This window comes from Kogia breviceps, chromosome 1 (assembly GCF_026419965.1).
Source record: "Kogia breviceps isolate mKogBre1 chromosome 1, mKogBre1 haplotype 1, whole genome shotgun sequence".
NCBI classification, from domain to species: Eukaryota; Metazoa; Chordata; class Mammalia; order Artiodactyla; family Physeteridae; genus Kogia; species Kogia breviceps.
Genome location: NC_081310.1, coordinates 156,949,793 through 156,963,785, shown reverse-complemented (window position 1 = coordinate 156,963,785; position 13,993 = coordinate 156,949,793). Strand labels below are relative to the sequence as shown.

The 13,993-nt window shown below is 40.5% G+C and overlaps 1 protein-coding gene across 3 annotated transcripts in view; it reads left to right on the top strand.

Moving 5' to 3' along the window:
* The window catches only part of TCEANC2 (transcription elongation factor A N-terminal and central domain containing 2), a 39,594-nt gene that overhangs the window by 1,026 nt on the left and 24,575 nt on the right, over nucleotides 1-13,993 (top strand). For 2 of the 3 annotated variants that reach the window (XM_067007299.1, XM_059063481.2), the window contains 2 exons: nucleotides 617-760; nucleotides 13,720-13,861. In XM_067007299.1, coding sequence (XP_066863400.1) covers nucleotides 659-760; nucleotides 13,720-13,861 — 244 coding nt within the window. In that variant the 5' untranslated portion in view covers nucleotides 617-658. Of the gene's footprint in view, nucleotides 1-470; nucleotides 761-13,719; nucleotides 13,862-13,993 lie in introns of all 3 variants that reach the window. The other variant, XM_059063473.2, reaches the window with a different exon arrangement.

Genomic DNA, 13,993 nt, shown 5'->3' with positions numbered 1-13,993 from the left:
TTCCTGGTGGCTCTCATCTCACATGACATCGTTGTTAGGCTTCCCCTTTCTGGGCTCCTGAGTGCTGAGGGCAGAGGAAGGTGGTGGTTCCCTTTGCTCTGGGATCAGAGCAGGACAGTCGTGGTTAGGGTCCTTTGACCACGGAGTAGTTCCTGGAGATGACTGGTTGTTGTGAGGACCCTGCTGAGATCTGGAGGAGGTTGTTGGTTATTGGTTACTAGGGGAACCCTTGGGGTTGTGGCTATGGTGCGGTAATTAAAACAGCTTCATTGAACCCGGGGGAGCTCTAACCCTGCCACAACCCAACCTAAGTTGGAAGAGGCTTTAGAAGTGACCAGGTTCAACGCCTGGTCCAGTATTGGAAGCCCTTCTACAGTGTGCACTTCTGAAAGCTAGGCACCTCCTAATTCAGGAAGTAGACCCATCATTGTATACAGTTTTCAGTTTTTAGGAAGGTGTTTCTTTTTCAGGAGGAAATCTTCCTGTGAATTGCACCCAAGAGTCCTAATAATTCAGGAATGCTTCCAGAGTGTGTAGAACCCAATTGTGTCACTTTAGGGAACAACATCACAGAAGCTTTGATGACGTTTTAGAACCTGCCCTCTTTCTTGAGCAGAACACGGTGCAAACACGTGAAAGTAGTTGGAGTCCCCTAGCAATGGATAAATTCGTCCTTCGAACACCCAGAATCCAGAATAGTCCTCAGAAGAAAGCTCCTGGAGGAAAGATTTACAAGCAGGCCACGATTGAATCTCTGAAGGTGAGAGGGGATCTGGGAGTGGAGAAAATATGCAAAGGACTGTGATAGCCGGGAGGAGTTCTACTATGGAAGACCTATGAATTACTTATTTCTGTGCCTCCTCCCCAGAGTGTTCCTGACCACTCCAGGTTTGTTTCCCCCATACCTTGTTTATCAATTCCTGCACTTACGTTACACTCTTGTAATTACTTTGGCTTTGTGGTATGTTTTGCTGGCTGGTAGGATAAGCCCCCTAAGTTATTCTTCTTTTGCAAAATTTTCTTGTCTATTGAATGTTAAAGTACCAAATATGATTTTGTGTTCCCTGTACAAACTCAGTGAGATTGGGTGATGATGATACCATACCCTCATATCCTATTGACCAGAACTGTATCACATGACCTTTACAGCGACAGCTGAGACCGGAAGAGAGACTGTTAAAATAGACTCTTTGCAACCTCAAACTGTCTGATTTCTGTTAGCAAGGAAGAGGCAAGGAGTAAATACAGGATAGACAACCAACAGTGAATCAATGGATATAAGTACCCAATTAGTGGTAATTATTACTTAACTAAAAACAAACAAAAAATCGTTTGTAATTAGTTCCCTTTGTCTTCTTGAACCTCTCCTCCTACATTACTGACTTTTTCTTTTCGGTTCCCTTTATTGCTTCCTGTTTTCTCCACTAGACTACTAATGTTTGTGCTCCCCAGAGCTTTGTCACATTTTATCTGTTTGGCCAGGGTGATCTTATTCATCTTAAGGCTTCCCATGCTGCTGACTGCCAGACTTATACCTCTAGACTAGATCTCTGAAGGTGAGAGTGAGATCTGGGGCTAGAGAAAATGTTCAAAGGACTGTGATAACAAGGTGGCCTTCTGAGTACTTGACTGATATACTCAGTTGGATTTCTCTTCTAGATGTGCCACAGGCTTACCAGACCCAGATTAGAAAGCAGTAAAGGGGAGTATAAACAAAAGCCCTGGGATCTAGGCCCTACTGTGCAGCTGTGTGATCTTTAGTAAGTCATTTCCTTCTCTGGGATCTCACTTTGTCCTCATCTAGAAAATGTGGTGTTTGACCTATAGCAGTGTTTCTTCAAAGGAACACTGTTGTCCTTTGGGGCAAGATAATTGTTCATCATTTGGAACTGTCCTGTGAGTTGCACAAAATTTAACATCCCAGGCACTCAGACAGTAAATGTCAGTAGCAGTGTCCCATTGTGATGACCAAAAATGCCCTGCATACTTACAAGTACCCCTTGGTTGAGACCTGCTGAGCTCTAGATGTTCTTTAAAATCTCTCCTAGTTTTGCAGTTTTGTGACTTCCTGGAACACATTCAAGGTTTTCAACTGTTTGTCAGAGTATCCATGGATAATTGTACACAGAGGATGGTAGTAATTGAACTACATGTACCCTCACATACAAATACCTAGATTCTAATTTACCTTCACCTGACCCTTCTGCCCTTTGTGTCCCCATGTGGGCCCCAGTTGAGAATCACTGTGTGTGATGATGCGAATGAACCAAGTGAAGATTATGGAATCAGAATAAACAATAGGCATATGGAATAACATTCCCTTTAAATGCAATATTTTTTCTTCCAAACTTGTTTTTTATTCTCCTGTATTTATTTTATATCCATATACCAAGAAACTGGGACTGGAAACTTAGAAACGATCCTTAATTCTTCTCTCTTATATCTAGTTTTCAATTTTGTCTCCTAAAAATCCTTTTTGCCCTTAACATCTCCCACTTTAAATTCAAAATCTTGTTGAGGGCTTCCCTGGTGGAGCAGTGGTTAAGAATCCACCTGCCAGTGCAGGGGACACGGGTTCGAGCCCTGGTTCGGGAAGGCCCCACTTGTCACGGAGCAACTAAGCCTGTGCGCCACAACTACTGAGCCTGCGCTCTAGAGCCTGCGAGCCACAACTACTGAAGCCCGCACACCTAGAGCCTGTGCTCCGCAACAAGAGAAGCCACCGCAATGAGAAGCCCACGCACTGCAACCAAGAGTAGCCCCCTGCTTGCCTCAACTAGAGAAAGCCCATGCGCAGCAACAAAGACCCAACTCAGCCAAAAATAAATAAATAAGTAAATTTATTTTTAAAAAATCTTGTTGGATTTAGAGCAGTGCCATGGTCTGTTAACTTGTCTCCGTGCCCTTGGCATCCCCTGTCATTCCAGCCTCCACACTTAAGCCAGAGAAATAAGTCTTTCCAAAAAAAAAAGAAAATCTACTCAGGTCACCTCCCTGCCTGAGGAAACCACTTCCCTTATTGGTTTCAAATTACCTTTTGATAAAGACATTTCCTTACGTGGTACCCAAGGCCCTCTTGTGACCTGGTACCTGCTTGCCCTGCTGCTCTTCTTATTTACATTCCATCCAGTGTCAACCACTCACAATTTCCCAAAGATGTTGTGTTCTTTCATACCTCTGTACCTTTGCTTATTGTTGTCCTGTTTGCCTTGAACGGCTTTTTTCTCTTGTCTTGGAGGCAATATAGTATAGTAATTAAGAACACAGACTCGAGCCAAACTACCTGTGTTAAAATCCCAGCTCTGCCACTTAAGCTACCTGTGTGACTTTGGACAAGTTAACCTCTCTGTGTCTTTCCTCATCTATAAAATGGGATTAGTAATAATACCTATTTTATAAGGTAGTTATGAAGTGTGAGTGAGTCGATGTATGTAAATTGCTTGGAACAGAGCCTGGCACATACTAAATACTATGTAAGTGTTTTCTGTCAGCTACTTTATGAAATCCTTTGTTCCCATGACCTAGTCAAGAGTTTCCTCTGCTATAAGGTCTTTCCTATCCACCCTCTGTCCCCCAGATACAGAGCCAATCTAATCTCTCCCTTCTCTAAGCCATCCCTATAACTTAACATGCCTCTACCATGGCACTTACTTGTGCTATATAATAAGTGTTTCTTTACATGCCTGTGTCCCGCTATACTCTCAGCTTCTTGAAAGGCTGTGTCTTATTGGTTTTGTGCCCCCATTAGCTGGCATGGGGCTTGGCATATAGAAGGCCACAGTGCATTTTTCTGAATGACAAAATGGTTAGTTTCTTTTTTTTGGCTGCACCCTGCGGCATGCTGAATGACCAAATGAATTAAACTCTAAAAGCCTTGGCGTGGCATATGAGACCCTTTCTATTCTGTTCTGTCTGAGGTGCCATCTCACCTCATCTCTTATAGCTCCCTGTTCACGGGAATGCATTCCAGCTACAACCCATTTCTTGCTCTTCTCTATCTAAGCTATTCTCTTTCATGTCTCCAGGGCTTTGACTTGATACTGGTCCCCTTTCCCGCATCTTTTACAGAGTGAATTCCTACCCATTTGTCATCCCGCTCAAGTGAATCTTAGATTGTTTCATGAGTACAGGGACCTTGGACATTTCATTTACCTCTCCACCCTTGGACCTATCACAGTGCTTGGCACATACTAAATGGTCAATAAATATTTGTTAAATAAGTGAATGATGAAATGCCCCTGGGTCCTTTGTGGGGAATTAATCTTTCCCTCTTCGATACTCTTGGCACTTGGTTCAAATATCTGTTGTAGCACTTACCTTACTGTATTGTAATTATCTGATTACCTGTAGTTTCGCCAATCTATTATGAACTATTAGGACTCGGACTGCCGTCTCTTATGTTCTGATTCTGCTTTAAGACCTAACACAGTGCCTGCTACGTTGTATGTAAAAATTTATTGAATTAATAATAATCGTTATTTGAGGATGCCCTTGCTGGGTCTGGATAGTAAGCTACTCCACAAATGTTATTGTGAAACACCTTTATGCTCAGTACTATGCTAGGTACTTTAGGGAACATAAGAAAAATTTAAGATAAAAGTATGAGCCTTTAAAAAAAAAAGAACCCACCTGCCAATACAGGGGACACGGGTTCAAGCCCTGGTCCAGGAAGATCCCACATGCCACGGAGCAACTAAGCCCGTGCGCCACAACTACTGAAGCCTGCACGCTCTAGGGCCCACGAGCCACAACTACTGAAACCCGCACGCTCTAAGGGCCCGCATGCTGCAACTACTGACACTGTGTGCTGCAACTGCTGAAGCCTGTGTGCCTAGAGCCCGTGCTCCGCAACAAGAGAAGCCACCGCAATGAGAAGCCTATGTACCGCGATAAAGAGTAGCCCACAGTTGCTGCTACTAGAGAAAGCCCACGTGCAGCAACAAAGACCCAACTCAGACCAAAAAAAGAGTTGAGAGGAAAGAGCTCAGCATCTGTTTCAGTGGTCAGAGCACCTTAAAGAGATGGAAAGATTTGGCTAGGTAGAGGGAAGTAGCGACATATAACCATTCAGTAAGTGGTACTTGCTGTTCTCTTTTGTTTACGCATGCACACATGCTTTCCTGTGTACATAATGACAAATTAAAAACAAGTTGAGTTAAATATGAATTCTAGAGAGTTAACTAGGTTCACCTTCTGCCAAGTGACTATTCCCACACACCACTATCATGTTTTAATGACAAGAATCTGCTGAATATTCAAGCCTCAATTTCCTCATCAGTAACATCAGAAATAATATTTAACCTACAGGGTTATTATGAGGGCTAAATAAATAAATGCATATTGAAAGAGCTAAGCATTGTATCTGGCACATAATAAAAACTAATAAATAGTTCCCTCTTGTATGGAAAAAAAGAGGCTGTGTAGTAAAACTAGAGCTGAGAATGATGATGATGATGGTGATGATGATAGTAATAATGATTCCTGCTTACATTTATTGAGCCCATTTCTGTGGGCCAGGCATTGTGCTAAGTGCTTTACATATATTAACTCCTTAAATTCTGATAATAGCTCTGTGAAATTGATGCTTTTATCATATTTTACAGATGAAGAATCTAAGGCACAGAGAGATTAAGTAGCTTGTCCAAAGTTATGAAGCTTTCAGTGGCAGAGCTGGGATTTGAACTAGAAAATCTGGTTCCACAGTCTGTGAACTAAAAAAAAGTGGAGGTTTCTGAATGCCAGCAGAGGAGGTATAAAAATGTTGGAATATTAGGACCATTGTCCTTCTGTTATCAGCATATTACAAGTAATTTTGCCATAGCCTTATCACATTCAATAAAAGTGACACTCAATAAGCTCATGTGGTGTACATTTGAATAGTAAAGGTTAATTTGGTTAATCTCTTCTTTCTCCCTAAGGGAAAGTGATTTCTTCTGTTGGTTGCAATAGGAGATTTTTTTTAATGGAAAGATTCTGAAAAGATGCTAATTATTTTAGGTTCTGCACTTAAGAATGCTCTATAAATCTTTATACTCCCTTTGTAGGATTGACTAGCCAATATGTTGTCCCCTGCCCCCACCAGTGGAATGGTGCCCATTTTATTGCTTATGAGCAAAGCATTTTCCTTAATTGGTTTTACCAAACCTGATATTCCAGCTATCCACAACTGTAAGACCAGGTGGTATTTTGGAGAGCACCTTTTCTTTCTGGCAGTAACCATTCCACTACTCATTATAGCTTCCCCATTCATATTTTATTTTCATTTCCCTTTTTCTTCTAAATAATTCAGATAAGAACTTGCAGTATCCGTTTTGGGGCCCATATGTGGACAGAAATAGGGAAACATTCTTTGTATGTATATGGAATTCTTCTCTGGAATGGGCTGCTATATTTTTCTATTTTTGCCCTAATATTTCAGATCTGAAGACTGTACTGTACTTAGTCCTTGAGGGTAGATATAACTTTGTTCAATTACATCTACTGCACATGGGGATAGAGAGACAAGTAAGAAATTGTTCTGGCCCTCAAGTTGTTCATAGTCTAATGGAGAAGACAGCCTTGTAGATAACTATTTGCAGAAAGTACAGATTGGATAATGGAAGCCTGTGCAGATTACAAACTCAAAAGGGAGTTTGGTCAGATGCAGTTGGAGAGAGGCAAGCAAGGCTTCATACAGGAGGTGATTCTTGAAGAGTCTTTCAAAATAAGTAGGTGTTATCACGTGGTTCAGGCAGAGAAAGAGCATCCCAGGCAGAGGATGTGAAATACTGTGGTTTGTTTAGGCAGCTTCAAATAGTTTGATGTATGTTGAGCCAATGGTGAGGCTGAAAAGGATGTCAGGAGCCAAGTCATGTTAAGACCTTTTATGCCATACTAAAGAGCTTAGGCTTCTGTAGTTCCATATGCTGGAATGATCTGATATGAAACCCCCAACCTCATTCCAGCCATGCAGAAATGCTCGATAAAAATTCTCCAATACAGGGACTTCCCTGGCAGTCCAGCAGTTAAGAGTCTGCTCTTCCACTGCAGAGGGCGTGGGTTCCATCCCTGGTCGGGGAACTAAGATCCTGCATGCTTCATGGTGCGGCCAAAAAAGAAAAAAAAAAAAAAGTCTCCAATACAGAAAGAGAAACCCTCAGGTACCAGGGAGAAAGAGGAAATCCAAACCCAGAGCTGGAGATAATAGGCATACCTTGGAGATATTGCGGATTCGGTTCTAGACCACTGCAATTATGCGAATTTTTTTGGTTTCCAATGTATATAAAAGCTACGTTTCTGCTATACTATAATCTGTTAAGTGTACAATAGCATTATGTCTAAAAAATGTACATACCTTAATTAAAAAATACTTTATTGCTAAATAATGCTAACCATCATCTGAGCCTTCAGCAAGTTGGACTCTTTTTGCTGGTGGAGGTCTTGCCTCGATGTTGATGGCTGCTGACTGATGAGGGAGGTGGTTGCTGAAGGTAGGGGTGGCCGTGACATTTTCTTAAAATACGACAATGAAGTTTGCCGCATCAATTGACCCTTCCTTTCATGAATGATTTCTCTGTAGCGTGCAGTGCTGTTTGATAGCATTTTACTCACAGTAGAACTTCTTTCAAAATTGAAGTCAATCCTATCAAACCCTGCTGCTGCTTTATCAACTAAGTTGATGTAATCCTACATTGTCATTTCGACAGTCTTCACAGCATCTTCACCAGCAGTAGATTCCATCTCAAGAAACCTCTTTCTCTGCTCATCCATAAGAAGTAACTCCTTTTCTGTTAAAGTTTAATCATGAGATCGCAGCAATTCAGTCATACCCTTAGGCTCCACTTCTAATTCTAGTTCTGTTGCACTTTCTACCACATCTACTGTTAATTCCTCCACTGAAGTCTAGAACCCCTCAAAGTCATCCATGAGGTTTGGAATCAGCTTCTTCCAAACTCCAGTTAATGTTCATATTTTGACTTCTCGTGAATCATGAATGTTCTTAATTGCATCTAGAATGGTGAATTCTTTCCAGAAGATTTTCAATTTACTTTTCCATCAGAGGAATCAACTATCTATGGCAGCTATAGCCTTACAAAATGTATTTCTAATGTATTTCTAGATGCATGTACCCTAGAAATGTATTTCTAGGACTTAAGAGTCAAAATTACTCCTTGCAGCAGAATGGATGTTGTGTTAACAGGCATGAAAACAATATTAATCTCGTTGTACATCTCCATCAGAGCTCTTGAGTGACTAGGTGTATTGTCAATGAACAGTGATATTTTGAAAGGAATCTTTTCGGAGTAATAGGGCTCGACAGAGGGCTTAAAATATTCAGTAAACCATGTTGTAAACAAATTTGCTGTCATCCAGGCTTTGTTGTTCCATTTATAGAGCCCAGGCAGAGTAGATTTTGCATAATTATTAAGGGCCCTAGGATTTTCAAAATGGCAAACGAGCATTGGCTTGTACTTCAAGTCACCAGCTGCATTAGCCCCTAACAAGATCATCAGCCAGTCCTTTGAAGCTTTGAAGCCAGGCATTGACTTCTCCCTAGCTATGCAAGTCCTAGATGTCATCTTCTTCCAATATGAGGCTATTTTGTCTACATTGAAAATCTGTTGTTTATTGTGGCCACCTTCATTAATTACCTTAGGTGGATCTTCTGGATTACTTGCTACAGCTTTTACTTTAGCACTTGCTGCTTCCTTGTACTTGTATGTTATAGAGATGGCTTCTTTCCCTAAACCTTATGAACCAATCTCTGCTAGCTTCAAACTTTTCTTCTGCAGTTTCCTCATCTCTCTCACCCTTCATAGAATTAAAGAGAGTTAGGGCCTTGTTCTAGGTTAGGCTTTGGCTTAAGGGAACGTTGTAGTTAATTTTTTAATTTTTTTATCATTCTGATTTCTCTCTTAACATATCAATTATACTTCTTTATTTTTTTTGAATTTTATTTTATTTTTTTATATAGCAGGTTCTTATTAGTTATCCATTTTATACATATTAGTGTATATATGGCAATCCCAATCTCCCAATTCATCACACCATCATCCCCCCTCCCCAGGAATGTTGTAGTTAGTTTGATCTGTGCAAACCACTAAAACATGCTCATATCAGCAATAAGGCTGTTTTGCTTTCTTATCATTTGTGTGTTCACTGGAGTAGCACTTTTAATTTCCTTCAGGAACTTTTCCTTTGCATTTATGACTTGGCTAACTATTTGATGCAAGATGCCTAGCTTTTGGCCTGTCTCGGCTTTCAGCATGCCTTCCTCACTAAGCTTAATTATTTCTAACTTTTGATTTAAAGTGAGAGACGTGCTTCTCTTCCTTTCACTTAAACATTTAGAGGCCATTGTAGGGCTATTAATTGACTTAATTTCAATATTGTTGTGTCTCAGGGAACAAGGAGGCCCAAGGAGAGGGAGAGAGATGAGGAAATGGCTGGTTGGTGGAACAGTCAGAATATTTATCAGTTAAGTTTGCTGTCTTGTATGGGCATGGTTTGTGGCACCCCAAAACAATTACAATAGTAACATCAAAGGTCACTGATCACAGATCATAACAAATATAATAATAATGGAAAAAGTTTGAAATGTTGCAGGAATTACCAAAATGTGACACAGAGACACGAAGTGAGCAAATGCTGTTGGAACAATAGCATCTGTAGACTTGCTCGTTGCAGGGTTGCCACAAACCTTCAATTTGTTAAAAAAAAAAAAAAAAAAAGCAATATCTGCAAAGTGCAATAAAGTGAAGTGCAATAAAACAAGGTATGCTTGTATATAGTTCTGTGCAAACCAGGTACAGAGTTTAGGGTCTGGGCTTTTAGGGCCAGTATGGGGACAGCAGATAAGGCTTCAGGCCACATGAAGTTGGGAGTCAACACAGGGCTACTATGCTTTTGAAAAACGAACTAGAAAAATTCCATCCGCCAGTGTAAGGAATCAGCATGAAGATTGTATCATCTCAGGGTTTGAGTTCCAAAAGAGTTGACCATAATAAATTAGAACCTCACACTTATTACTATGTGTGTATATATATATTTTTAACTTTGTGCTATCTGCAAAGCTGAAAAATTAACATAAAAACTGGCCCAGAACCAGGGAAATCCAAAGGCCTTGGCAAAGGCAAAGGTGAGATTTCCCTGTTAAGACACTTCACAACCTAGAGTACACAGGACTCCTGTGGAAAACAATCTCCATTAAAGATGAATACATGGTCAAAAATTACAAAACTCTACAATAAAATAAATTACCAGGAGGGAGGATGAGCAGGTAGATGTAAATAATAGAATTTCTACTCCAAGAAACAGAAATAACAGTCTGAAAGAGACCTTAAATATGTTTAAAATGTTCACAGGATAATGAAAGTAATAGAAATGATAAGAATAGGATAGTATGAAAAGAAAACAGGCAGATTTAGAGGAAAAAAACAAAAACAGAATTTGTCCAATGAAAAAGCATATTTGTTGACCAACACATTGAACAGGTTGAAAGTAGGTAAGTCATAGCTACAGAGAGAAATGCTGAATTGAAAGCTAGATCTGAGGAAATCACTTAGAATGCATCCCACAGAAATAGAAATATGACAGAAAAGTTAAGAGACTTGAAGGACAGGCAGAGACCATGTATATTTCTAATAAGCGTTTCAGAAGGTAGAGACTTGTGAGGAGGATACTGGTATAGATTTCATTGAGTATCTTAAAAATTGTAAGGGCAAAGACTAAAATGATAGAAATAGAATGTATAACTTCCAAACCATAAAAGAAAAAACAAGATTAAAGAAAACTCAGGGGCTTCCCTGGTGGCGCAGTGGTTGAGAATCCGCCTGCCGATGCAGGGGTCACGGGTTCGTGCCCTGGTCCGGGAAGATCCCACATGCCGCGGAGCAACTAAGCCCGTGAGCCATGGCCGCTAGGCCTGCGCGTCCGGAGCCTGTGCTCCGCAACGGGAGAGGCCACAGCAGTGAGAGGCCCGCATACCGCAAAAAAAAAAAAAAAAAAAAAAAAAAAAAAAAAAAAAAAAAGAAAACTCAGGCTGTTAAATAAAAGATAAGAAAAGAAGAAAAAAGCAAAGAGAAAGTATGTCCAATGTATCAGTAATCATAATAAATGCAAATGGATTAAACATGCCTATTAAAAGATAGAAACTCTCCGATTGGAAAGGGGAGGAGGAGCAAAATAAAGCAGCCATAGGCTATTAAAGCATAATGACCCAGAAAAGTTGAAAGTAAAGGATGGAAGACATATGAATGTATAATAGGCAGGAGTTCATTGAAGCAATGTTTATAATAGGGAAAATGTGAGGGGGGGAAAAGGTCCCTAAATATCCATTAGGGGACTAGATTTTAAAATTCTAAGACATTGTATATAAAAATAATGGAATAATATTCAATACTATTAAAATAGATCAACTGGGTTTATACGTATCAGTATGGATAAATCAAGAAATTATACTGAGTGAAAAAAGCAAGCTGCAGAATATTATATTTACACCTTCTTCCTACTGAAAATATCCCTTACCTGGCTTCATCGATTTATTTGTTATACCATTTAACACTAATACTATTTTATATTGTAACAGATCATAAAAAAGGGCTCTGTCTCAATTTTGGCTAGGGCTCTTAAAGGCTGAGAACAAAGGAATAGCTATAAAATGGTGTTCTCAGATGTTATTCTAGACCATCTATACAGAACTTGTGAAGGCAGAAAATGAAGACCAGTTTTGGAATCCTGAACCTATCACTTACCTTAGGCAATAAAGAAAGTTGAAGGTAAAGAGAGAGAGGAGATAGAATTTCTTCGGATAAAGTGGGAGGACTATGGTATTTTCACTTGGAGAACGTGACCTCAGTTCCTGGAGTTGGTGGACACAGAGACCAGACCTGTGCCTGGGAAAGTCTAAAAACAGGGTGGCGGGCTTCCCTGGTGGCGCAGTGGTTGAGAGTCCGCCTACCGATGCAGGGGACATGGGTTCGTGCCCCGGTCCGGGAGGATCCCACATGCCGCGGAGCGGCTGGGCCCGTGAGCCATGGCCGCTGAGCCTGCGCGTCTGGAGCCTGTGCTCCGCAACGGGAGAGGCCACAACAGTGAGGCCCGCATACCGCAAAAAAAACGCAAACAAACAAGAAAAAACAGGGTGGCAACTGATGCCACAAGAAGAAGTGGCTGCTGTGGGAAAGCTGTTATGCACAGAGTTTTTCAGGGCAAAGATGTGGGCATAGTGGAGAAAATGCTAACTGGCCTGGAGTTGAATTAAAGGGGCTCAGTTCACAAGGATCCTTGGAAAGGCAGTGGGACCCCTACAGAGAGAGTGGGTGAAGCAATTGCCAGAAACTGGAGACTTAGGGTGGACCTGTAAGCGGCTGGCTGAAAGAGGCCTTGCCAGTGTTGTGGGAACTGCAGGTGAGATCTCAACCATGGGAGCTCTCCATGGAACCACAAAAACACCTCATGAATATCTGCCAAGTCTAGAGAGCACTGAAACCTGATGAGCGTAGCATCACAACCAAAACTAAGGCTTTTGCTTTCCCTTACTGCTTCTTTTTTTCCCAGTTTCGAACCTGGAAGGGCCAAAGACCAAAGCGAACAAGCAGATGGGGGAGGAGGAGAAGCAAAGGTGGGGAAATAGAGAAGTCCCCAGACATCCCCTTCTCCCACCATGGGCAGCTAGGCTAGACCCCAGCCAGGGAGGGAGTTGAGACTTTTGGGGTTGCTTTTTATTGAACTATCACATGCATGTAGAAAAGTAGACAAATATGTACGTCTTAACAGATTTTCACAGAGAAAACACACCTGTGTCACCAGTATCCAGATCAAGAAACAGGACATTTATCAGAGGCCCCTGTGCCCCTTCCCAGTCCCTAACCGGGCCCACCTCCCCAGGGTAATAATGATAAAAGCAAGAAAAAAAATTTTTGTGTGCAATTATAAAAGTGACTTTATTTTTTTGTCTCCAGTTTACTTTAAAAAAAATTCTTAGTTGAAATAATTTCAATACTACAGAAAAGTTGCAACACAGTACAAAGACCTTCCTCATCCCTTTCACCCAGATTCATTAATTGTTAATATTTTACACTTAATGGAAAGATTCGTGTCAACTTTAAGATAGTGGTTTCTTCTAGAAATGGAAGGGAATGAAGGGCGAAGGGTGTAAGGAGACTTGAACTTTACAGTGTTTTATTATTTTATGTGTAATGGCAAAATGTTAACTTTTTTTCATTATAAATAGTGAGTTACTTTACCTTTTTATGTGTTTAAAGTTTTAAAAAATTCTTCAGACAAGAGAGGGTTTGAGTTTTACCATCTAGGAAGTAGGGAGCTGTTGAAGTGTGCTTTTTATTGTTGAAATAAATATGTCTTTATGACTTCTCTGCTCTCTGTCCTTTCTTATGAATTAAGATACTTAAGTGAGCTATAAGGTTGATTCACCTCAGCATCATTTTTCTTTTCTTCCCCTCCTTACTGCCTTTCAGTGCTAAGTGCCCAGTGGTGTCTGACATGGTAAGATTAAAACTTGCACTTTTCCTAATAGATGTAACCCTCTTCCTGATTTGCAGTAAGCAGGAGCTGCTTTTAAGCAATTACCCATCATTTGGGGCCATCACATATATTGTGCTTTGGTTCAGGTCATAATCAATAATTCATATGTCAATAGGAGCCCCATTAGCTCAGGTGAAGGCAGATGTCTTTCTAATGAAAATGTTCCATTTTCCAAATGACTTTTCTTTTTCTCAGAGAGTTGTGGTTATAGAAGACATAAAAAGATGGAAAACTATGTTGGAGCTTCCTGATCAAACCAAAGAGAATCTAGTTGAAGCCTTACGAGAATTAAAGAAGAAAATACCCTCCAAGGAAGTGTTAAAATCAACAAGGATAGGTATGTTCTTCCGAATTTTATAAGTGCTTATATTTTATCTCCTTCTTTCTCCTTTCCTCCCTCCCTCAGACATTATCTATCATATCAGTGCTTCTCAAACTATCTGTGGTGAGAGATCATTGTTTAAAAAAT